The 27,587-nt window shown below is 33.6% G+C and overlaps 1 protein-coding gene across 6 annotated transcripts in view; it reads left to right on the forward strand.

Annotated features, from left to right (window-relative positions):
• The window catches only part of STXBP5 (syntaxin binding protein 5), a 158,862-nt gene that overhangs the window by 76,533 nt on the left and 54,742 nt on the right, over positions 1-27,587 (forward strand). For all 6 annotated transcript variants that reach the window (XM_019746935.2, XM_019746931.2, XM_074333689.1 and 3 more), the window contains exons 9-16: positions 3,227-3,305; positions 18,009-18,163; positions 19,363-19,435; positions 21,995-22,142; positions 22,357-22,424; positions 22,674-22,714; positions 23,581-23,801; positions 24,305-24,483. In XM_019746935.2, coding sequence (XP_019602494.2) covers positions 3,227-3,305; positions 18,009-18,163; positions 19,363-19,435; positions 21,995-22,142; positions 22,357-22,424; positions 22,674-22,714; positions 23,581-23,801; positions 24,305-24,483 — 964 coding nt within the window. The remainder of the gene's footprint in view (positions 1-3,226; positions 3,306-18,008; positions 18,164-19,362; positions 19,436-21,994; positions 22,143-22,356; positions 22,425-22,673; positions 22,715-23,580; positions 23,802-24,304; positions 24,484-27,587) is intronic.

Raw genomic sequence — 27,587 nt, forward strand, 5'->3', positions numbered from 1 at the left:
TAATAAAGGTGGCATTTCTTATTAGTGGGAAAAGCTATGATGGTTCAATAAAGAGTGCTGACAGGTACATACCTACATCACATCTTGTCAAATTGTACACTTTAAATATGTGCACTTTATTCTCTGGCAGGTACAGCTCAAAAGCACTATAAAAGTTGCACTGAAATAACTGATAATTTACTCATTAGAGAAAAAAATACCTTCCCTATACCAAAATGTACTTCAGAAAATAAGTAAATATAATAAATGAAACTATAAAGCAATCACCAGAAATGGGGGGAAAAAATTTACGATTTTTGTGTAGAGAAGAACTTCCTAAGCATGAAACCAGAAAGAGGAAAGACAAAAAAAGATTAATAGTTTTTACACACACACACACACACACACACACACACCATCATTATACACAAATGGGATCATATCATACAAGTCCCTTCTCCCTCAACCTTCCACCGACATTAGCAGCCCAATCCCTTTTCCTGTTCCACCAGCTAAGTTATGTCAAAAATCTTACAGATGTTCTTCTAAAATATATATATTTCTATAATCATATATGTTAACACACACATATATAAACACATGAGGTTTTGTTTTGGTTATTGTTTTACATAAAATAGAATTATATTAGCCTTTTTTGCATCTTGCTTTTCTCAATCCACTCTACTTTAGGAAAATCCCCCATGTCATCTGGCATAGCTCTAAGTCCTTCATTTGAATGGCTGTGTAATAGCCGATTGTTTGTCTCACAATTTTTACAGTTTATTCAGCCATCCCAAATTAATGAGCATTTCCTTTGTTTTCATTTCTTCATCACTACAAATTATGCTGCCATTACCATACTGCACATACTACATTGGAATTGGTTCTTTTGTACTTCTGTTTTTAATAAATGTTCTCAAATTGCTTTCCAAGAAGACCGCCTCCTTCACATTTCTACCAACCACGTGTGACCTCTTTCCCAGTGTTCCTGCCAGCGGAAGGTTTTATAGCTCATTTTATTTTCTGCCATTTAATTTTTTTTCCCCCTGTTTGCTCAAGGTCTCAAAGTCAGCCAGAATGAGTGAATAGGACCTTGACTTTCATCTTTTCTAGGTCTTTCCTGGGCATGCACACAGCCTTACATATGTGTGCAGCATTTTAGGTCCCCAGGAATATGTCTAGTTCTTCGGGATTTTCTTTTAAATTCCTGGTCAGGCTCTTGTCTCAGCTGAAACCATAGCCTTAGGCAGCAGCTAGATACTGCTAGCAGATTGCTGTTATTTCTATGATGTCCTAGAGGATAGGGACTTTTGTCTCCCCGAGGTGACGTCTGTGTCCACTGAATTGCTACAATACCTTGGGAATATAGTTTTCCAGGGAACTACAAGTTGGGACAAAATATTGATTGTGCTCTAGGGAAGCTGCTTTTAATAGAACTTTCAATCTTCTGTATTGGCTGATAGTACTATGTTTTCTTGTCTCTACCTCGCCAGTGAGCTGGGGAGCAAGGGCTATGGGAATTAACCCTCCATCAAAATGTCGCAGTCCACCTTGTCTTATTGCAGTGCAGTTGTTCCTATTGGGTAGACAGTGTTCTCCTTGTTTTGTGGCTTTGGTTAATTTCCGTAGTTTTGAAGTTTTTAAATTTAGTTGTTTGGCTAGTATTTCAATTTTTGTGGGAAAGCCAGTTCACTGATGTTCTTATTCTGTCATTTTGGAAGTTAATCTCCTTTCATAGTTTCCTTAGCTATTCATAGGCATCGAGTCCAGTGTGAACTTTTAAGGTCATTTTGTCCCAATCCAAGAAAAGCTGTTGGATTACCTAAAATTTGTAAATTAATTGTGGAAGAATTGACATTTTGGGATTTTAAGTTTTCTTAACTGGAAACATAGTAAGACTGATAGAATTGATTATTTAAATGTATACTTCTGTGCATTTTAAAAACATTTCTAAGAATTCAATCACAACTGACACTAGGGAAAATATTTGTAATGCATGAGATAGGTACAGTGTTAATGACCTTTCAATATTAGATTTATTTTCAAATATAGAGATTACATGCAAGTGTGGGTAAAGGATATAAGCTATTTTTAAAAGAAGAAATATAGATGACCAGTAAGCCTAAGAATATTTAGTTAAGAATTAAAACAATACAAATTAAAATGAATATCCACTTATCAAATCAGAAAATAAAATAGCATTGTTTGGGTAAAGTGTGTTGTAATACTCATTTACACAGCTGATGGATATATAAATTGGTAAAATCTTTCTGGAATATAGTTCTACCCAGATATCCCTTTTGTAGGAATTAATCTTAAGGAAAAATGATTAATTTATTCACTCATTAAATAGTTATTGAGTACCCACTGTACTGTATGCCAAACAATGTTTTCAGCAGGTGTATACATCAACAGAAAACACACACACACGTAAACATTTTGCTTTTATGCAAACTACATTCTTGTTGATGAGGCAAACAACAAACAAACAAAACATAAAGTGTGTTAGAATGAGCCAGGTACTATGGGGTGGGGAAGCTGGGAAGGAAGATAAGTGTTGGGGTAGGGGTGTGTGTTTGGGATCTCTAAGAATAATACTGTTTAGAATGATTAATCTCCAAGAAATGGGAATAGATGTCTTATTTACTTTATATTTTTCTGAGTTGTTTCTATAATGAACGTGTAGAAGTAGATAACAAATCAACAGTTTTCAAAATAATCAAAATTATTTGACAATATGAGTCCCTGACATATAGAGGTTGGTGTATTTTAGCAGTCTTCTAGACATTATAATGGATGGATTTTACTTTAGGAAAATAAATATAAATGAATTTATTAGCATAGGGTTTAATTTTGTAGCCTGTCACACTTGGGTGGAAATCTGATTTAGATTTATTTTTCCTAAATCTAGATGTTTTAAAACTTGAATTCGTTTAGCAAATTGAAATTCTATTTTGCTTATTTATAATTAAGAACATTGGGAAGACTATCAGTTTCTCTCACTAGAATTACTAGTGTATCACATAAAAGTTGTTACTAAGTTATTCATTTTATTTACTTTTCAGCACTGAATTTCAAACCTAGTCATTTAAAATGTCTTATTTTGTATTCAGTATTTCTTTCAAAATCATTTAAAAATGTTTCATGGTGGATTTCATTATATTTCACTTTCATTTTATAAACTATCAATGTGAGAAATTAGGGTAACTTAGAATTTTAGAATTTAATTCAGGAAAATATATTTTAGGAAAACAGTTAAAGGATGGAAAGAAGCCAGAACCATGCAAACCTATCCTCAAGGTGGAATTCAAAACGACTAGATCTGGGTAAGACTTTACTTCATTGCCAATATTCACTGTATATAATTGCTCAAATAGCACTGAAGGGTAGTCTGTCATTATTTTTGAAGGCTTACTTTAGAATGGTCTAGCCTAGTCTTAAATTATGTTTTCTTTACAAATTAACTAAAATTGCAAAATTTACAATAAAATCATTCTTTGTATTGTCCCTGTCTAGCAGCTTTACTATATATCTTGGAAAGTTTGAATTGCTTTTCTCATCAAACTTTATACATTCTGTTAGATTAGTCTTCAGTTAACATAGTGTTTATTCACTAGCGACAACTGTGGAATAGCAATGAAGAAGAAAAGGTTTAAAATTTAACCTATTTATACTATATATGTTAATTGTAAAAGTTTATATGTATTCTTCAAAAATTAAATCTCATAGGAATATTTGGCAATTATAAAAATAAATAGAGTTTAATATTAAAGGAAGTTAGTTGTATTTGAAGACATTGATTGCCACTATGTATGAATTAGGTATGAGAATTATGTTTTTTTTTACAATTTTGCTTATATTTCTCATATGCATCAAATGTTATATTACACATGTAATTTAGGGAAAAAAATTTTAATTTTTCTTTGAACATTCCCCATCTCTTTAAACTCTAAAGTAGCCCTTTTATTTATATTCTAATCCCACACTGTGTGGTTTTATTTACTAGAGCTATATAAGAGTAAATTTCTGTAGTATATGTATATAGACCAATGGTTCTCAAATTGTGGTTCCTGGACCCAGCAGCATTAGCTGAGAGCTTGTTAGAGATGCAAATTCTCAGACTCCACCCCAGACATACTGAATCAGAAAGTCTGTGGATGGAGCCCAGCAGTCTGTGTTTTAGCTAGACTCAACAAGACATTCGGATGCACACTAAAGTTTAGAACAGCTGGTGTATTTCTTTGAATGAATCTCATTAAACTCAATCCTATTCACATTTAGGAAAAGACAGTAGGCTGAACAATCATAAGATTGCTGTTTTTTTTCTCCTGATCCTGTTTAACCTTCCTTTGGGATCCACCAGATAGACTGTGCTCAGACAATAGGTTGAATGAATTCCAAGAGGAATAGCATCGATTTAGTGGACTATGGCATCCCTCATTAGGTGACCTTTGGCACAGAGTTATTTGACTTGTTTGTGTTTCAATTTCCTCATTAATGACACAAATGTGATAATAGGTCAAAAGGTTGTGATGAATTGAGATGATTATGTATTCAAAACATTTCACAGAGTGCCTGGTACATAATAAACTTTCTATAAATGGTTACCCATGTTTTTATTAAAAAAACCTCCTACCACCAATTGTTTTTTGTTGTTTGTTTGTTTGTTTGTTTTCAATTTGCTTTATTTGTCCTATGGCAAACAAATGTAATAAAAGCATGGCAGAAACAAAAAGAAAAAAATGCAGGATGGGACAAAACCAAAAAACCCTGTATTTATAATACAACAGAAAATAAATTGTGTAAACATTTAAACTAACAATACTTCTGAATTATCTATTCATTTTAACAAATATTGATGGTCAACAAAGGCAAAAGCCCAGGAAGGATTGTTTCCCTCTCTTTGCTCTACCTGTTCTCATTTTCACTCCTGTATAAAAGTAATATTTATGAGTTTCTGGTTTTTTCCAGGATGGCAGCAATACTTTTCCTTTGGTAGAATTAGAAATAAGAAAAAAAAAAGTCTGGCTCTTTTATATGCATTTGTAGATACTATAAAATAGATCAATGGGATCACCTTCTTGTAACAGTCTTTTCTAACTTTCCAATTTCTTTTTTTTTACTTTGGATAGGGCATTCAGTAAATTAAACGGGTTCTTTTTTCTCACTCCATGGCCTCTTTCCTTGAGATAGCTCCCCAGAATTCCAATGTGTAGCCAAGGTGAGAACTACTGAACTACCCCTCCCACCTAGAGCAGAATCACCCTCAGTTAAGTAAGCTGGAACTCGCACCTTTTTCCTGTTCCTGGCAAGTATCTTGGACAGATGCCACCAGAAGGTGTTCTACCAGTTCCTGCTGACAAATTGCCAAAGTTTATTAGAGGAGCCGTCCTTCCCACTTCAGTATCTTCTACATTTTCTTCTCTACCTAGAAATCAGTCTAGGCAGGAGTCCCTCTTGTCCTTTATAGCTCATCATAAATGTCACACTTCAAGGATGTTTTGGCCACACTGACTAGATTGGGTCTCCCCCAATAGTATACTCCCAAAGCGCACTGTGTTTTTCCTTTGTAGAGCGTATACTTGTCATTAATAATGAAATTATTTGTTTAATGCACATCTGCCCCATTAAAAATTGAGCTCAATGAAAGAAAGCTGGGACATAACTGTTTCACTTCTAATTGTCCTGCTCCTAGCCTAGTGTTGCTGATGTGAGGAAGAAAATGATAGGCTGGTGTATAGAAAAGCATAGCCATAATGAGTTAGCTGTTCTCTGTTAATGATAAAAGCATAGTTTAACTGAGACACAGGTAAACTCTGACAAAAAAAAAAAAAAGAAAATGGAATCAAGATGTTGTGTAACTTTTATTTTCTAATAAAATAAAGCATATAAAGATCAGACATAGGGAACAGTGACAGTATAATTAATATGGCATTTTAACAGCACTTTTATTAAAGATATAGCACTATTCTTTACATAGCCAGTTGTTGGTTTTGTGTGTTTTTTTAAATCAAGTTAAAAGTTAAGTCAATTCTGTTGAAGTTGTCTCTTTGAAAACCAAATGTGACCCAGGTGTGAAGTCCTGCAGCAAATGATGCTGGAATGAAGTGATTAAGACTGACCTCTGGAGCCAGACCCCGGTCTGCATCCTGCCTCAGCTGTTCACTCATTGTGCAGCCTGGGCAAATCAACTCAGCTTCCTGTGCCTGTTTCTTCTGTCAGATGAGGATATTACTATCTACCTCAGAATTGAACAGATATATGTAAAGCACTTGGAGCATACTCTTTAAACCTGTCTCTCGTATCAGTTGTCCCCAAGCAGTATTTGGTAATCTCTAACAAAACATCTAAAATGTAGTTATTCTATGATTTTGCCTTCACAAAGCAGGGGACAAGTGGCAAGTTTGACCAGACTTTATAATGATTAAAGAATCTCATTAAAATTATTCCCTAGATTGAGAAACACCATGATTTAAGGCAGTTAATTTCTTTTATTTAAGACATCAGGTAATGGTGATCTATTAGTGGGTTGGGAAAGCAATTTGTTTGGTTGCGACCATTGATGTTTTAACTTACAGACTAGAGTAGGAAATAGCAGAATGCACTGCACATTTTAAGGGTAAGTATTGGTTCATGAAACTTTTGTTCAAGTGTATGTATTTACATACTTTTATATTGTTTCATGAAGTTAAATGCACTTCTGACAATAAGTCATAATCACAATATTGAAAGTTTCTGATTTAGTAACTTTAAATAACTGAGGCTTTTGATTGCCAGACTTGGGTTCAATTCCCTGTTCTGCCACTTAACTGCATTATCTTCAACAAGTTGTTTAACCTCACTGGCCCTCTCTCCTTACCTCAATGAAATAGGGATAGTAATTCCAACTTCATAAAATTATTGTGAATAACTGGAAGAAATAATGTGTATGGCACACGATAAGTGTTTGATTAAATTCTAGTTCCTTTTCTGTACTTATATACTTTTTTTTCACTAGTGGACTACATAAGAAGTTGTAGGCAGGGTCAGTTTTTCAACAAGAAACAACTCTGAGTGGGTTCAAGTTTTCAAACAGGTCTTCATTCCATTGAACTCCTTAGAGTTCTGCACTACAGAGTATTAGAAGAGTTAGTTTCTCTTAAGAAATGGATCACCATTCGAAGAATCACCAGTTTGGGGGGAAGCATCTCTGTTAGGGAACCTAAAAGTGAGTATTATCACAATTCAATTTGGCAATTTAGTCACATTTGGAGAGATTAATTTACCCCCTTTCATTATAACATACGCTGTGGCAAATCTTTTCTGTTTGGAGCCAGAGAGTAGATATTTTCGGCGTAGTAACTATTCAACAAGTTGTAACTATTCAACTCTGCCACTGTAGCCCAATAGTTACCATAGACAATTCATAAGTGAATGAATGCAGCTGAGTTCCAATAAAACTTTATTTATAAACACTGAAATTTGTAATTTTCATGTGTCATTAAATACTATTGTGTATTTTTTCAACTATTTAAAAATGTAAAAATTATTCTTAGTTTGCAGGCCATACAGAAACGGGCAGTATGCCATAGTCTGCCGAACCTTGATATTCACACACTACAAACATGATATATTTAAGTTTATCTTTAAGGAACAGTTTTGGGGTTTTTAGGTTTATTTATCTTCCCCACCTCCTCTGATGCTAGAATGTATTTTAGAAGGAAAGGTGATTTCTTAAATTTTAATTTTATATGTGGACTAAAAGCTGTAGGTGGATTACCTATATAAGAATATGAAAACAGACTATAGCAAAAACTCAGGGCACATGTGTGATACTCTAGTTCTGAAAATATCTAAACGTCTATTTCAGTCATTCCCCTGCAGACTTGCTGCCACCAAGTTTTCTCTATTGTTCCCAGGGCCTTGTTTCCAATGAAAGAATCCTAACTCTCCGAAGCCCCAAAGCAAACACCCTTCTGCACAAAGCTTGTTTCCCCAGAACACGGGCTCACTCTCATATTTGTTTCTCCTTCACTGTAGATTGTTCTTTAATAACCACATCTGTTAACACTCATGTTGTGCTTACAGACACTGTTCTAAGTGCTGTACACATATTTATGTTACCTTAGCAACAACCCTATGAGGCAGATGTTATTGTTATCTCTGTCTTACAGGTGAGGAAACTAAAGCAGAAAGCTTGAGTAACTTGTCTTAGGTCATACAGCTCATAAGTGGCAGAGCCCAGATTTAATTAAGTCTGTACTCTTAACTACACTGCACTTCCCTTTTTAATGAAACCCACTCTCTGTTCACATTAAGCACCAGTCCCCAAGATCATACTCATACCCACAGATCCCTCAGCAACAATTGCTCTGCTCGATTATCTGCTACAAAACTGCAGAGGAAGAAACTTCTTCAGCTCATTCACAGATATGTTGATCGTTGACAATGATGTTTTGGATTCACAGGTTTAGTAATAGTCTTTACATTAGTGAATATGTTTGTATTGCCTTCCTTTTATCATACACGGAGCCTCTGCTCTCATCATTCTCTTACCACCAACGAATTAGAGTCAGAAAATGTTTCATATTCATTCCGTCTTCCATCCCAACTCTTGCTAAGCCATAGCAACAAGAGGAGAAACTCATTTGGACAGCATGCCTGCTTTCAGAGACAAAAGCAGTTTCCTTTCGTATTGTCTTAGCAGTTGTCATATCCTTACTTGAGACAAAAATAGTATCTTACATCTTTACCTCAAAACCCTCACCTCAATAGCTTGGCTTCCAAGCACCAAGAAGAAAAATATTAGTAGATTAAGTGAACATCCGTTATTCGCTTACCATAGGCCATATATTCTCCTATGCAATTTGAAGGTGTTGACTTTCATAATTCTCATAACAGCACTGTGGAATGGGGACTTTTATCGACTCCGTTTTGGGATATACAGTCATAGAAAGCTTAAATTAACTTGTCCCAATAAGTCACAGAATTGGAATTGGAGCCCAGGTTGACTCTGGAGCTGGAGCTTTTAATCAGTACACGGAACATTGTCACAGCGTGGGCTAGGATAGAATCGTCCTAATGATTTACAAGTCACTCAGTATGCCAAGAAGTCAACTCACTTTTAAGTTTCCTACTTATCAGATCACCTTAAATTTAACATTAAATCACACTCAATGCGAGTTACTCACTAATGTGAACTGCGATCTGTCTGTGCCTCTAACAGGGTGTCCACACAAGGCACCCCAGCTACTCAGACAACCAGAGAGCTTCACAGATCACTTCCAGGCTACAAATTCAATTCTGAATTCGTTAAGTCCAGGTTAGATTGTATGGTATCCCAGTTTGGTCATAGCACTGGGTCTTACACCTGTTTAGGAAAAATCCACGGGCAGATTTATGTTTTATTTCCCCTAATGGGTGCAGACCTCTGAGTCCATGGACTCGTAAAATTTCAAATTCTTCATCACATAACCTTCCCTGGTTTCGTGTTATTTTTTATTATGTCGGATCAGAAAGTTTCAGTCTTAAATTGGCTAATTCTCATTTTATGACTGTCTTCAGAGGGAGTCTTTTTTAACACTTACCTCAGATTTATCTTTATTATCTTCATTCTCTCAAAACTAGAACATTTTCTCCCTTTTACTTAATGAGGATAAGTTCTCATTCACTTTCTTAATTTTAAGGTAACATTTGACTTAACATGCCATAACGCTTTTATGGTATAATCCCATCTATCTAGAAAACTAAGACTACTAGATTGAGAGCTCTGTCTTCTGACATTAGAATACCTCATTAGTAGCTATATGAGTATGTGCTATATATTGAGTTTTGTCCATGGTTTCTATCAATGTAAAGTGCTAAGATTCCTCTATTTTTAAGCTTTTACCTATATTCGTTTTTAATTTATTATTGCTAAATTAAAACTAATATCACATTTTTAAGTCTACTGATGCAAAAATCCGTTTTGATATCATTTGCCAGTTTTACTTGTTAACTTTGAAAGTGAACATGTATTGAGCTCTTGAACTACATTCAACCAATGGCAGTTGCTAAAATGGAGGTGATGTAGCTTGAATCTAAGAAAAAAGAGCACAAACAGAATGGTTCCCTGATAATGCAGAATGCTTTAGAGCCAAGACTCCCAGCACTGGTATTTTATCCTGAAAGAGACCAAAAATGAAGAAATAAAAAGCAGGACTAGTCAATTCTAAACAGTAGATTCTTTTCTAAAAAGGGAAAAAATAGGAACACAGGATATCATGTCCTTGAAGTGTTTATAAGGAGAGAGTATGTTAAGTTTTGCTTGCTGCTCGAGAAAGATTGATTAGAATACCAAGAAAGATTAGGAGATTTATATTGTAGGAAGGATTAATTTGTAAGAGTACTTTATTAGCATCATTTCAAACATGAGCCAATGTAGGGACATTAAAAGAAGAAAAGAAATGGTGGATTCACAATAGAAAATACTGGTGTACAACATGTGTTCAGTGAATTCAGCAGTAGATATAAGTAGCAATTATGTGTCACAGGAAGACTAAGACAGAGTTTTTTGTTTTTACTTTAAACAAACGAAGACCTTGTATGATTAATGGCAGAAAAGAGTGAGCTGTTGGCATTGGGGACACTGGACATGAAAAGAGAATAATTTTGGAAGAAAGTTTTCGAGCAAATTTCTTACAAAGTATAGATAGTACAAAGTATAGATAGAGAAGATAACTTTCTTTTTTAAATACTAACGGCATTATTATGTGATTATATGATCCAGATGCATTCTTTTAGAAATGATTTTTGGCCACAGAACCAAAAGTCTTAGGATTAAGATAAGTTTTGCGTCCTGAAATGGAACATTGAACTAGGTGAAGTAGATGACAAGAATAAAAAGTGCAGTACAAGGGAATATATGCTGGCTAAAGGATGGAGTGCGCGGGAGAATTAAATGATGGAAAAGGAGACTTCTTGGCCCCTGCTGCAATGAGCAGCACACATTAAGCACTTAATAAATGCTTGTTGAGTGGATGAATCATAAGAATATCCTGACTTAATTTGTATAGTTATTTTTGCATAGCCTGGGAAGCAGAAAATTCTTCAGCATAAAGTACATTTTAGCAGTACTTGAATACAGAGTGTAGTGACAAATATGGTAACATCAGATTGGCAAATTGTTTTCATGGTACTTCAAAGGAAAAATTCTTTTAAAGATGTATATTTAATTAGTCCACAATTATATTAATCTCATTTTAACCATTGTGAATATCTTATTCTCTGAAGTGTTTTTAAAAAGTACCTAGATTTTTTGTTTTTTAAGTTATAACATTTAATAAAATCCTCACAAGAGAAGTGTATTACCTGTAATTCCACCATTCTCAAACAATTTGTTTTATTTGTTCATTTTCCCTAGGTCTCTTTTCAGATATATATCCATTTTCACTTGATTCTTGGAGCGTATTCAGTTTGGTATTTTTTTTTAACATGTTTAAAGTGTTACTAGGTTTTATCAGTTTTTTAAATAGTCTTAAGGACTGTGTAGTTTATTCATACATTCTTCCCTTTTGTTGAACATTTAGCTTTTTTGATATAAATAATCAGATTTTAAATATTACTGATAATGTAGGAGTGCACATATCCTTTCTTTTTTTTTTTTAATTTAATTTTATTAAATTTATTGGGGTGACAATTGTTAGTAAAATTACATAGATTTCAGGTGTACAATTCTGTATTACATCATCTATAAATCCCATTGTGTGTTCATCACCCAGAGTCAGTTCTCCTTCCATCACCATATATTCGATCCCCCTTACCCTCATCTCCCACCCCCCACCCCCCACCCCCTTACCCTCTGGTAACCACTAAACTATTGTCTGTGTCTATGAGTTTCTGTTTCTCATTTGTTTGTCTTGTTCTTTTGTTGCTTTTGGTTTATATACCACATATCAGTGAAATCACATGGTTCTCTGCTTTTTCTGTCTGATTACACTCTCAAGATCCATCCATGTTGTCCTATATCATCTTTTCTTACCGCCGAATAGTATTCCATTGTGTATATATACCACAACTTCTTTATCCATTCATCTATCGAAGGACATTTTGGTTGTTTCCATGTCTTGGCCACCGTAAACAAAGCATATCCTTTCTTATACATAGTACAATAGTAAAGTCTGTTGAATTGTTTCTTTACAATTTCAAGTTGTGAAATTTTGAAGATGAAAGATTTTTATGAATCTTGACAAATTGGCACATTACTTTTTGAAAATATCTGTGTATACTTAAAATATAAAATATAACAATTTCACTTGTCTTATGAATGGGGTATTATTTTTGTTTTATTAATTCACTAACCTTAAACAATCAGCATTTTTTCTGTAAAATTATCTTAAATTCTGTAACCACATTGTGAACTCCTATAAATGACTGCTGTTACTGGAAAGGCAACCTGCTGTGATAATAAGGGGTTGAAGTTAAATTTGTTTGTATCTGCATGCAAAGCAGCAGTGACTCATAGAAACTTTCCAATTTAATTTTTTGCACACAGTCATCCAGCTAAGCATTGATGTTTTGGAGGGACCAGAAATTACTCGTAAGCTTGTCTGTGCCCCTCTATCTAGAAACTAACTTATGAATTTAACAAGATTAATATGTTAGTGGTTGATACTTACTTGGTAACAATTCTTCCCTTTTTAAATCCTAAAACAGAATTAAAAACCTTGTAGTTTTTTTAATTTGTATTATTTGTAAAAGGGCACAGTTTCATTTCAAATCTAATTGTTTTCAGAATTGTTACTTGTTTGTTAAGGCTATTCAGGCATGCTCTTCTGATTCTGCCTCTAGGTTGTTCTTGCTATTTTCCTACTACTGAAGTTCATTCTGAGCTTTCTTACAATTTCTACTTTTAGAGCCATGCCTTATTCGGCATCTAAATTGGTTCTCTGGTGCATCCTTAAAGCTTTATGGAGTGCTCAAGCTAATTTAAGGATAGATTTCTCATCATTATTCATCCTGCTTTACATTTTTCCCCATTCCTAAAGATGCTTTCATGTAAGATCTGTACATAAATTGAATATCTTTGTTGTGGTTCACATATTGTTCTAGTACCTTGGCTGCTTATAACATATATAGATACCAGCTTGTATGATTTAAATTATGTCTTTCTAGAGGATAGTGATCAAGTCCCTGGATTAGTAGACATTTGCTCTTGTCCAAAACATCCACAGAGACATTTGGTCCACCCCAAAAGGTCAGTCATATTTCGTCCTGTCTAAAACATGCATTGAGATATTTGGTCCATGATTCGTTAAGAAAAGTTATTATTGGCAGGACAGCCACAACACAATTGATGGACCGATAGAACATGGTAGTATTTTTTATGTGTTAATCCTATAAGCCAAAAGTATGAATAAACATTATGGGCTGTTTGAACACAAGGACATTTTTTAAGTGTGGACATTTTTGACAGGACCAGATATCAAGGACCATTTGGCATGGACCACATATGCTCATGCATATTTCGATAGGACCAAAATTTCAGTGACCTTTTGGCATGTACCAGATGTCTCCATGGATATTTTTAACAGGACTAAAGTTCAATGATCTTTTGGTTTGGGTATGGACCAAATGTCTCCATGGATGTTTTAGAGAGGACCAAATATCCTGCAAGGCCTTGTCTTCAGTAAATAGTTTGAAAACTATGCAACGTTCTCTCATAGGTAAACTTTGAAATCATACTTGTATGCAGTCCATTTAATCAAAAATTAATTGCACACGACAAAGAGTACATTAAGTATTTTAGATTTCTTTTTGAAAAAATGTCTAATTGTTACATAAATTCTCTTATTTGTATAGATGCTAGAGAGAACCCAAAGTAATGGACTAATATGAATTACTGTTGTGTCCTTATAAATCTCATGCATACTAAACAACCTGCATATTAACACTATAATACATCGAAATCCAAAAGCATAATTTTTGTGGAATTTTTATCATTAGGATAGATCTACCTAACTCACTTTATCTTAAACACTGAGCAGTAGGTTTGTGGTATTTAAAATGTATATTTGACCAACACTTTTTGGGATACCTAGCTAAAGCAGGGGAGTACGGAGGTAAAATACACATTCTGTGTCATGAAGAAGCTCACAATACAAAGGGAATCTAAACAATGACAACTCAGTGTGGTAAATGTTGAAAAGAGGCACACTAAGGGTGCTTAGGAACATAGGAAGGGCAGCCACTCATTCGTGGTGGATGGGTCAGAAAAGGATTTTCTGAGGAGATAATGATTGGACTGCGTTTTATAGGAGAAATAGCAATTACCCAAACAAAATGAGGGAGAGTATATCTCAGGCAGTGAACTATACAGATGCTATTGTACTAATAAAAGCTGCAGGTTATTAAAGCCAGCACTGAAATCATCGTGGAGATAAAATGGAGGAGACAGGTTCTTAGAGCAAACAGGAGGTGTCTGCAAGATCTGGGGTTGTGTCATATATTACTATGTATTACTTTATTCATTTTGTTATATCCACACTGGCCTTTTGAGGTCCTCAGATACACCAGACTCACTCCTAACTTGAGGCCTTGGCAGGGGTTATTCCTGCTGCCTAGAAGGTACATCCTTCTCCTACTCCAGTATCTTTGAATGGCTGGTCCCTCTTCATTCTGATCCCAGCTCATCTGTCATTACTCCAGGGGCCTTTCTGACCACTCTGTCTTCTAGTTATCCCTCAAGTCCTGCCCTCACAGTCAGCCCATCGCGCTATCTCATTTTATTTTCTTCATAACACTATCATAATGTGTTTACTGTTTGTCTAGACTAAACATGAGAATACTGTTTTACTCTCAGGGTTATAGGTGCTCAAAAAATATTTGAGAGAAGGAATGGGTAGTGTATGGAACTGAGTTGAACAAATTGGTTATACAAATGGCGTTTTGGGTAGAAGTAAAGAGTGCTTCTTATAGAAACACAACTTTAGCCAAAGCTACTGTCAAGGTCAAGCTAGGGAGGTTAATCAGAAGCAAGAAGCATATATACTTCCCTGACATGTCTAGCCTCTTAAAAAGTCCAATCAAAATTATAAAATGTCCAAATTAATACCTTCCGAACCTGGCTGTCTTAAAAATGAGGGTCTTGGGGAACATCCAACATCATTAAAAGGTATTTTGCTTAAAGTAATGGAATAAAAAGTATTTTACTTCTAGATCTTTTTAGAACTTAAAAAAAGGCTAACCTTTTATTTAAAAAAAATAGATTATCTACCTGTATAATTCACGTTATCTAGAAATAGTCTAGATCCCTAGAACTTTTAATGTAATTCCAAATGCCAACAAAGACTTTGAATTTTATAATTTCACCGTCTAGTGTTAAAATATTTAACTTTATTTTCTTTTATTTATGACTAATTTCTTCTTGTAAGATACTCATTTGATTAATATTTATTCATCAAGTTTGGGGCATTAGAATGAAAAAAATAAAACCTGCCGGGGTTCATAGGTCAGGTGATTTCCTGCCTGGCAAACATAGATGATTTTTTAAAAAACAGTACATAAAATAAGAAAAGTTAAAAAAAAAAAATATGTGCATGCATTTATTGCTGGATTTGGGAAACTTATTTTTATGAAAAATAATGTTTCCTTGGTTTTCCTTTCAAACGATTTCTTACCCATATTTTTAATTGTATATTTTTTTTCTCCTAAGTTACAAAAACACGGAACACTTAGTTGCCTTTTGAAAATAAATCTACCTAATTGCCATGGTGTTATTTAATACCATGTTAACAGGTTATCTAATAACTGGTCATCTACCTGGCAATCCTTTCCCAGTATCTCCATGGAAATACTATTTTGTAATGTTTAGCTCAGCATCTTCCTGTTCATGGTCCTTATATTAATAATACTTTTTTTTTAAGTTGAATATATGTAAAAACATACTTATCAGACTGTTCTTGAAATATTATATATAAAATACCGGGCCCAGGCTTCCCACTCTGTAAAAGTTTAAGTTAGGACTCTTCACGCTTCTTCCTAGTCTGTTATATTTAGCTGTGTGCTGTTGTTTCAAAATACAGAAGAGAGGAGATATAGTCTATTTATTCATTATATGTGACAAAAAGTGGAATAAAATTAAATTTTCTTTCCTGACACAGTCATAATAATCACAGTATGTTAAGAGATTGAAATAAGAAATATATGGTTGTAGTTCTATTCAGGACAAAATTTTAAGCTCTGGTTACTGTCACTTAGCTGAACTAGTTTGGTGGTGAAAAATCTAAATGATAGTAAGCTAGACAATGATTAGGGTAATATACATTACTATTAATTCATCCATTTACCTACTTCATGCTGCTTTGGATGCAGAAATGAACAAAATGGACAAAACCTCTTGCCCTTGTGGAGCTTACATTTTCATGAGAAAAACACTAAGCAAAATAATTACATTAATTATAGTAATAAATGCATGAAAAAATAATAACGCAAAGAGGGAAAACTGGGATAAATGAGGGTGTAGTTTTAAATAAGAAAATACTATACACACAAACACACATATATACATATGTTATTTTATGTATTTTAAATGAGTAAAATGTTTATAAAAAGCAGTTGTTATTTGACCTCATATTGATATATTACGTATAAATTACATTCCAGTACTACTACTACTCTAAGTAAATTTTAGTTGAGTTTATTGTTTTAGATAAGAATAAATATAATTTAGAAGTTTTCATTTTTTCCCCCACAAGTCACAAGAAAGGAACCTTTTACAAGGGGTAATAGTGATTTTTTTAATAATAATAATAGGTCATTCTTACTAAGGCTGTACTGTGCTTTGCATAATTTGTGCTTTGCATATATTAATTCAATAATTGTCTGAGGGTAGGTACTTGTCACTCGATCTCCATTTTATAAATGCAGAAGCTACGCACAAAGAGGTTACGTACCTTGTCCAAGATCACACAGAAAGTAAAACCAGAACTGACATTAAAAATGCAGGCAGTGTAGTTCCTTGTTGCATACTGTTTGTACTAAATGTGAAGGGGGGAAGATAGATATACCGGCCATAGAGTAAACATTAAAAACTACCAAAAAATCATAAATGACGAGATTTAAGAAAACCATATATAGAACATTTTAAATCATCCGTATAATGTACCATAAATAACTTCCCCACCAACAAATGAGAAGATACATACGGCAGATCAAGACTTAATTTCCTTACAATGCAAAGAACTCTTACAAACCAATTAGAAAAGGATAACTAATCTAATAAAAACATGGCAAAAACATTGAATAAGCAAGTTAATGATAAAGAAATACACACAGACCAAAACATGAAAAGATACTTGTTTTTTTTTTCCTCTTTTGCTTATTTAGTATGCAGTTTTTAAAAGTGAGTCTAGATAAATCATTCAATTTGATAATGACTGATAGAGAGACAGAGTTGTAGGACTAATTAGAAGTGGCAGGCTGGCAACTGATAAATGTGCATGGTAGCTGTGGTGTGAGAGCATACCAGCCAAGGTTCCAGGAGAGAATGAAGCACTACAGAAAATGATTTGAGTGACTATTTTCTCACTTTTGTCAGGGGTGATTTGTAGCTAGTACATTTTTGATGCATCAGTGAGAAGTTAATTCGTTAGGTACAATGAATGCTTTAAGCCATTAGCATTTTCTCTTGGAACTTCTCTTGAGAAAGCCTGGTTTTTAGGGTTGGAAATAAAGGCAGTCCATTCAAGAGACTTCTCAGCAGAAACCCAGAGATAATTTTTTGACAACTGTATAAAGAAGATAAAGGGAAAAAAATTAGGGAGCAGCAGGAGGTGTGAGATTCAAATGTGGTCAGTGTCCATTCTTATTATAGGTTAATTTTCAGGAATTCACCTGGGTCTTACCTAACACAGTTTAAAAATCCACATGCAAATATTCAATTAAATAATGCATTAAAATGTTAGAATTTAAGATTTGAATATTTCACTAAATAAAAAACTTTATGATATAGCAAGAAAAAATTTAATCTCCACCATGCTATTTATAATCCTAACTATGCATTTTATTTCCAGGGAACCTTTTATTATTTTATCAGGAGGTTTGTCATATGATACTGTAGGAAGAAGACCTTGTTTAACAGTTATGCATGGGAAAAGTACTGCTGTGCTAGAAATGGACTATTCAATTGTTGATTTTCTAACGCTATGTGAAACACCGTACCCCAATGGTAAGCTTTGCATCTTTAAAACTCACTCTCCATAAATATGTTACTCAACGCAAAGACCTATATATTATCTAAGTAGTTTCCTTATTGTGCTCATTCTTCTGGGAAGAGATGCTGCCTTCATAACTTTGCAAATTTTATTTCAGAAGTTAATTTTGTTTAATATTACATATTAGCAGTAAGTGCCTTTAAAGGATAAACGAAACAATCCACATTAAGAAACGTTTTAAAATTCTGTTATATACTAGTGTATTAGTCAAAGTTCTCCAGAAAAACACAACCATTAAGAGATAGAGATAGAGATAGAGATAGAGATAGAGATAGAGATGGAGAGAATTTAAGGAACTGGTTCATGCAGTTGTGGAAGCTGATACGTATAAGATTTATAGAACAAGCCTGTAGGCAGAAAATGTAGGAAAGAGTAGATGTTGCATTTTTGGGTCCCAGTTCTGAAGGATGGAAACTCGGGCAGGTTTCTATGTTGCCACCTTGAGGCAGAAGTGCTTCATTTTCCGAAAACTTCAGTTTTTGCTCTTCAGGCAATGATGGGTTGATAGGATGAGCCCCATCCACATTATCTAGGATAATCTACTTTACTCAGTCTACTGATTTAAATGTTAATCGCATCTAAAGCATTTAGACTAGTGTTTGACCAAACACCCAGGCACCATGCTCTAACCAAGTTGACATAAAATTAACCATCACAACGAGCGTTTCAAGAGGAATTTAAATCTGGATCTTTCTTCATTTGAAGCTAATTGAGATGTAAAGATGCAATGCATTTTATAGGTAGCTGGCACATATAAAAATATCCAAGAAAGAGATTATAATATAATAATAGTACTCCGTTGAGTTCCTGTCAGATCCAATAATAAGAGTTGTTCTTATGGGTATTCAGATTTAAATTTTGTGTTTGTTGTACATGGTCTGCCTTGTAATTTGCAATACCATAGACGTTACTGTGAGCTTCTTGTCTTACTCATCTTTACAAAACTGAAATAATTGTGTACAGGCTATTATATAGACTTATCTCATTTGAAACATACTATCTTTAAATTATATGCAGTACAAGATGAGAATGTTACATACTTGAAAGAATGGGGCAAAATAAAATGCAAACCAAGCAGAAACTGTTTATTATATAATTTGCTGTCCTCTTGCATGTTTAAAACTATTGTTCATGCATTGTTTTCCTATTCCAGATTTTCAGGAACCGTATGCTGTGGTTGTTCTTCTAGAAAAGGATTTAGTACTTATAGACCTAGCACAAAATGGGTAAGAAAATAATTTGGTGAGCGATTATTTTAGTATGTTGAAAAAAAAAATCTTCTTTTTAGCATAGGCTGGGCTGTTTCATTTCTTTGAAAACACTACATTTATATTCATAACCTTGATCTCTGTTTAGAGATCCAGATGCACATTTCTAATTACCTGCAAAATTCCTCTTATTATGTTGATGAAATAGAATTTCCATTCTTTAAGTCAAAATTTGTTAAATTTCTGAAATTTTATGATTCAGCCTAATACTTGGGTACACAGAGGACACGGCATCAGCATGTCCAAAGTTGATCCCATCACAGTTTGCCTCCAGAATAAGCTCTTGCAGCTGTATTCACTCTCCTGCAGTGTGTCATGAAAACTATTAGGTTAATTTCACGTGCAGCAACAATCTTGCTATTCTCCTTGAACCACTGTGGTTCTCTGTGGTTTTTTTATTTAAAAACACCTTCTCAGCCTGCTACTGTTCACAGTAGGGATTCAGGGTACCTGTTTTATCACTGCCTTCCTGCAGGTGCCTTATTCCCTAGAAAAACTGAACTGGGTGTTAAACAAACATCACACTTCCATATCCTTTCTTACATAGTTTCCATCAGCTCAAACACTCCAGTTGTTTCACTGCCATCAGAAGTCCATCTTTCAAAGTCAGCTGCCTTCTCCTCTTTAAGTTTTTCCTATTTTTTTCTTAACCATTTTCTCATTGCAAATTCCCACCATCACTCCTTTACAACTTTTTTTGGTATTTGCCATATTTTGCTTTTTCTAACATAGATGATGCTGTGTTTACTTATAAATTCTTTGAATGGAAGAACATTGTACTATCTATTTGTATCTCCTGAGAGCTAGTCATTAAATAGGGTTTTAATTGAGTTTATCCATTCAATATTTCAGTATTTCTCAACTGGGGGCAATTTTGACCCCCAGGAGATATTTGGCATTGTCTGTGTAAACACTTTTATTGCGAGGAGGATGTGCTACTGCCATCTAGTGGTGAAGAACAGGGATGCTGCTAAACATCCCTGGACGGTCCCCCCACAATAGTTATCTGACCCAAGATGTGAATAGTACTCAGATTGGAAAACCCTGAGGTATAAGTGAACAGTATTATTTCCCCATTTTAAGGCATTCTTAAATTCAAATCAACTTAGTACACACTACCTGTAATAATCGTGTTTTTTTTTAAATAACAATACCATTGTGGAACAAAGGAATATAAAACATTATTTCTAAATGACAGCCCTAGAATAACATATTCTTAATATGATTATATATATTTTTACTTAGGTAAATTTTCAAATAGTGAGACTTTTCATATGCAGTCTGTACTGAGATATATTTAAATTAAAGAAAATACTGTGCAAATAACTTGTGACTAAGCATTTTATTTAGCAAAGGTATCAGTTAAATGTGTAGTAGTAGTAGAATAATTGAGCTAAGGATTATAAAGTGTGTTTATAAAGAGAAAAAGTTGCCTGCCATTTTTTTAATGCATGTTTTTGTTTTAAGTTTGACTTCTGTTTTCTTATGTATTGTTGAGGAGGGAGTGATGGCAGTTGGGTTCATTTTGAAGTCTAGAAAGGACTTTTCTGAAATTTTCTCTAATAACTTTTAAATTATTGTCACTAGTAGGCTGATCAATATACATCTAATTTTTGCAGATTAGCCACTCTGAACTTTTTAGACTTTTTAAGCCGGTTTCTGGTTTTACACATATTTTTCAGTAACCATTCTCAATTCCAAGGACTTTAAAACCAGAAAAGAAATATCATTGTATTTTTGGTTAGGATTTTAATTAATTTTATGATTTTTGAAAGCATTTTTTTGCTTTATTTAACATAATTTCATATCTAAAAACCATTTAAGATAGAATTTTATTTAAATTATCACTAAAACAAGATAGCATTTCTAGGTTAAATATTGCACTAGGAATTGCACTAATGGGAAAAAAAGGAGAATTAAAAATCTGTATTCACTCTACTGATACAAGAATGAGGTATCTGTTTTTTGAGAAACTTTTAGCTTAATGATTAAGAGCACAGTTTAATTTCTGCTTCTCCTTGCTAGCTGGCATGCCTTTGGAATGTTACTCTCTCTGAGCTTTTGTTCTTCAGTAAAATGCATGTATCATAAGTTTGGTGCATGAAGTAAGTAAGATATATGTATATAAAGCACTTAGTCCGGTGTGTGGCACATGGTATGTAGTTCCAATTGCAGTTTTTCTATTTACTCTTCTAATTGAACAGCAGTCATTATATAAGATGTCATGTTTTACATATTTGCATAAATTAAACCTATTAAATCTCTGGGGTGGAATGTTTGTAATTTCTAAAATTTCATAGAGCAGAACATACTATCCTAAAAGTTTTAAAATGTAAATTCAGGTAGTATGTTAATATGTTATGTGGACCTTCAAAGGATGTTAACTTTAAATTAATCAAGCTTTAAATTATTTTTCCATTCCAGAACTATAAATATTCTAAGAAGTTTTCATTGTTGTATTAGCATACGTAATAATTTGTTAATTTAATAAATATTTTTCTATTCCTGTTGTTAAAGATATCCTATATTTGAAAATCCCTACCCTTTGAGTATACATGAATCTCCTGTTACATGTTGCGAATATTTTGCTGATTGTCCTGTGGATCTTATTCCTGCACTTTATTCAGTTGGAGCTAGACAGAAACGTCAAGGTTACAGCAAAAAGGTATTGAACATGAGTTTTAGTATTTAATTTTACATTAATACATTAGTATTTTATATTCATCACCTTGGAGTGTTTCATAACATTGCATACCTTTTCTACAGAAAATATAGAGAAAATTCTTTTTGGAAGCAAAATATATTGTTTACTGTTGTCATATGTATGAAGATGTGTGGAATGCCTGGAAGTTGCTTTATGTAATAATCTTTTCTTATAGGAATGGCCCATCAATGGAGGTAATTGGGGCTTGGGTGCTCAGAGTTACCCAGAAATAATTATTACAGGGTAAGTAAAAGTCTGTTTTCACCAAATAAATGAATAGTAGCTAAATATAATTAATACATGAATTGGGCAAATAGTGTTTTCCTCTATGCTATAACATAATAAGAAATAAGTTACTGCCTAGAAGCTGCGAATTTACCCTGAATTTTATCTTTTCCTCATTTTGGTGACTGTCTTTTTAAATAACAATATAATTCAAAGAATGAAAAACTTTTTTTTTCATCACATTCTTAACTCATTTGCTTTTGATAGGCATGCTGATGGGTCAGTTAAGTTCTGGGATGCTTCTGCAAGTAAGTATATTGAATATTATTTGTTATATGTTATACAGTCATTGCTTTTATACAACCTTTATTGTAATAATTGCATAACCAACATTTAGTTTGAAATTTGGAGGCTATAAACTTAATACCTATTAATCATGTATAGGAGTTTAGGATTTTTAATAGATTAAAGATATTTTCAGGATATTAATTAGTAAATGAAGAGTAGTTCTCAACAGAAGTCTTCAAATCCTTTCTTCAAAATTTCTTCAAACCTTCTCTTCTTCCTAAGTCAGAGGTAGGAAAAGTGGGAATGTATTTCAAATCAACATAAATTTGTAGAATAATTTTAATGTGTGATTCTAAACTTATGTCACAAAATTTGTGTTGTCTTTTTGAAATATATGCGGTTATATAATAGCAAAAAAGGAAAAAATGCTTTGAACGGCTAATGTTTGCAAAACATACATAGCAAGCCCATAGAATCCAGTTAACTCAGGATAAATTATGTTTCATCCTGTAGAAGTATTAGATAATATTGGTTCCTTTGTAGATAAAATATTAGAAAATAATTTTAGAAAGCAAAATATATTATTTATTAGTTTTATTTTATACATTTTTTTTCACAAAGTCCTTTTGTTACTCATTTGTTTTAGGTTATCCAAATTCATCATAATGGTGAATTGTTTTTAATGAGTACAATGAGTGCACTTTTTTTCGTCAGTGAGTACACTGAGTACATTATCTAAAAGTATAGTAGAGAAATGTAGACCTAGGAATAAAATATGCTTCAAATAAGTCTAGGTTATTTCTTTACATAATGTGACTGATTAAATATTACCTTGTATTTGTTCTTTTTGTATTAAATTATCTAACATATATTATTTTTTTTCTAGTAACTCTACAAGTATTATATAAACTAAAGACAGCTAAAGTGTTTGAAAAGTCAAGAAATAAAGAGGACAGGCCAAACACAGACATTGTCGATGAAGATCCCTATGCCATTCAGATCATCTCCTGGTGTCCAGAAAGTAGAATGCTGTGCATAGCCGGAGTTTCAGCTCACGTCATTATTTATAGATTTAGCAAGCAAGAAGTGGTTACAGAAGTCATTCCGGTAACAGTCTCTTAGTTATTTTCAATGTCAGATGTTTGATGTTTTAAAGTTTTTGACTCATTAGAAGATTATTTGCAGTCAGTTGTGTCCAGAATTTTTGAAGACACTTCAGTATTTGTATTACCATCTATCTTTTGTGAAAAACAGCGTATTTTTATGCATATCTTCTTACTGAACATAAAGTCCTTAAATACATCGTTTTTTTCATTTGAAGAAAGCTAATTTGAGTATGAGCATACCCTCATTTGATGTTAACAGGGGTGCCATAAATTTAAAATCATAATGCCTGTGTGTGTGACTGGCACACATACGCATTATCATTTTTTAAAAAGCTGAGTCAGAAACAACATTCTTTACTTTGCTATATCCTTACTTTAGAAATCTTGCTGAATTTTCGCCTTTAAAAATGTTCTTGCCACTGAAGTGCACGTGTATGTGTATAAACTGTAATAAAATGTCCAGTCATTATTGGGAGTAGGTAAGCTGTCTTACTTTTACGACAGATGCTTGAAGTTCGATTGCTATATGAGATAAATGACGTGGAATCCCCAGAGGGTGAACAGGCACCCCCTCTGCCAACACCAGTGGGGGGTGCCAATCCTCAACCCATTCCTCCTCAGTCTCATCCTTCCACCAGTAGCAGTTCTTCCGACGGGCTTCGTGATAATGTCCCTTGTTTAAAGTAAGTTATGAAAAAAACTACAGATGTTTTGAAAATTACCTTTTAATTTAGGTAAATTGTAAGCACTAGTAAAGCTACCGTAACATTTTTCTGTGATAGAGTAAAATGGCATAAGAGCATCTCTTTCTGTGTTTCACTGTGATTGATTCCACTTATTTTTCTGTGATGTCAAGAGGAATATGATTGCATTGCATGACTTTATTCTTAAAGTACTAAGATTTGGTCTTTAAACGTACTACTTGGACCAGCATGAATCTTCCTCTGTATGTATAGCTGAGTCCTCTAGAGCCATTGACGTTTTTCAGTCTGAATTTATATATGGATGAAATGTATATTTAGACTGCTTTCTACCATTCTGAAAATTCTATTTTTTCAGTCTTTAGAGATTTACTTTTTTGTAATCATTTTCTTGTCTTTCTCTGAATCTCCTCTAGCACCACAGCATTATTATTTAAATGCCTTTGCTGTTGTATTCCGCATCTGAATACATTTTGTTTTTATATGGAAATAAATTGGATCAAGTTCTGTTTTCCTTTTTTCTGTCCAATTGTATTGTGTGGTTTAATTTTTCAAAGCGTGTGAGTCTTAAATAAGGCAGAAAAATAAAACAACGAGGAAAGAGTTAAAAATCGTTGAAGAATTTTATAAAGACTGTGGTTAAAATGTTACATTTACAGAGAAGCCAATTAGGTTAATGATTGAAAAGTGGTTGTGGAAAATGTCACAACGATTCAGTACAAGAGTGGGGGCCAAAAGCCAGACTGTAGTAGATTCAAGGTAGGAAGGGTGGTAGGAGAGACAGTGCATTTGCAGGCTTTGTACCGCTTTGCTTTAGATCTGCTAGTAGAATCTCTTCTGTTGGTGAATAGTTCAGCAATTGCGGTGGAGACTGTCCATGTAATCAAAAATACATTTATCCCAAAGATAAGGCAGATTTTATTACATCAAAATTATTTAAAATGTGTAAATTTTAAAAAATCTTCTGTATATGTTCACATAAATTTGAGATGGTGTATTCTATGCCAGTGGTTGTCCATTGGGGATGATTTTGCTCCTCAGGATGCATTTGGCAGTGTGTGGGGATACTGTTAGTTATCACACCGGGGAAAATGTGGGGTACTCCTGGCATCTAGTGCATTAGAGGCTGGGGGTGAGGCTAAACATCCTACAGTGCACAGGGCAATGCCCCACAACAAATAATGACCCAGTTCACAATGACAGGGGTGCCAAGGATGAGAGACTGATCAGATCTAAAAAATACAAGCATCTGTGTTTCTCAGAAAGATCTCAGATTTCCCTCCTCCTTCTCTCTCCTCTCTCTCTTTTTCTCTCTTATACATACACACCTCCTTTTTTCTCTAGTTCTGGCACATGTTTAGCTAGAATGAGACTTATAAAGACAGAATTCTACATTCTTCTCTTTTGTTACTTATTCAGTACTACTATACTTTAAACTTAAATTTGTAAAATTTCCATGAATGCCCTTTCTTCTGATGTTAATGTGTATTTCTCCAGCTTTTTGTTTAATTTTTATAAGCATATGAAGTACATTGTGTCTTTGAAGTATATTTTAGTAACATTTTTATTAACAAGTTTTTGAGATTTTGGTCTAGAATGCACATACTTATATTCACTAGTGACTTTTATTAATCACGGGTAATTTGAGTTATACCTTACTTTTTACCTTTTAATCTTCAGGTAAAGACAGTTGTTTACTAACTTCACATTATTTTACTCCACAGTCTCAAAAGCCAATTTTTTTAAAGTAGGAAATATGACTGAATAAATTTTAAAAATAAATAATACTGAAATTCTTTTGTTTTTTATACAAAAAGCCTTGGTCCATAATTGTTTTTTTGAAAAAAAAAAAAAAAAACATTTTAAAAGCAACTATTTGGTTTACTTTTTTCACCAATAAAATTTTGTTTTTATTTAAATATTTTAATAGTGCTTTTGCAGGGTATGTCTAAATGGAGAATCCTTTTGAAACTGCAAACATTATTTTGACATTTAAAAATACATTTGTACACATTTCTATAAAGGTTCAACCCCTAGTCTTTAAAAAGTAAACAATTTGATTTACATATAAAAAACATAAAAGTTAAAATGGTAACTTTTTTGTAACCATTGTAGACATAAAACATGACACCCACCCACTCTGCATTTTATATTTTTTAAATCTTAACATATTCGGTCATTTATTGATCTGGTTTCTAGTTTTTTAACAATTGGGGATTGCACTGCACTTTTAGCTGGCTTATTTTTTGTTTAAGAGCTTTTTTCTTTTCTTCATGCTGGATAAGGTAAGAATTCCAGGAGTTCTGTGTCTTCGTCACTTAAGTACTTAAATGTGCCCATATATGCACTTCTGAAATTACCCCTAAATGGCTATTCCTTCTCTTGAGAACCAATTATAATGTGCACCTTAAATATGCCAGAGGGAAGGTGGATACTTCCTTGAACTTCACCTAATTCCTACAAGGAGCAAATGACACAGACTCTTCGGCTTATGCTTATGTCCACAGAGACTGTCTCTGGTGGAGATGAAGTGCTATTCAGTCTTTGTTTCTAGCTGTTTAGATTGACAGCTGCAGCTGAATAGTGGGTATTTCCCTGAGAAAAATCAGAACTTCTGCCTCAGCATGTGTACAGTTCTGAGTGTATTGCTTTGCAGACTGCACAGGCAGAAGTGCCTGTAACCTTGTTCATATTAGGGGTACCCTCAGTGTTCACATTTACCTGAAATTTGAACAACATACTGACCCTTTTATTACCTAGGGTGAGTCTACCAATTATCGCAGCAAAAGGTCAGCTGTCGCAGTCCTCTTCACCACAAGGACCAACTAAATGATGATTCAGAAAGGTTCTTACCTTTGAGTTTGATGTTAGGAGATTTAATACTGAGTAGTCTCCCTGCTATCCTTTTACACACTATCACTCCAAAGTAGAATCTTCAAGAATTGTTGAGGTAACCAAGCTTTCATGTTTTACAAGAGCAGTTACTGGAGAAAGTCTGCAATCAAAAATGTTCTCACCTTAAAGTCAAAGTAGATTTTTTTTTATATTAATAGTAAAAGTAGTCACACACAAAAATAAATGGCTCA

This window comes from Rhinolophus sinicus, linkage group LG05, assembly GCF_036562045.2.
Source record: "Rhinolophus sinicus isolate RSC01 linkage group LG05, ASM3656204v1, whole genome shotgun sequence".
Lineage (NCBI taxonomy): Eukaryota > Metazoa > Chordata > Mammalia > Chiroptera > Rhinolophidae > Rhinolophus > Rhinolophus sinicus.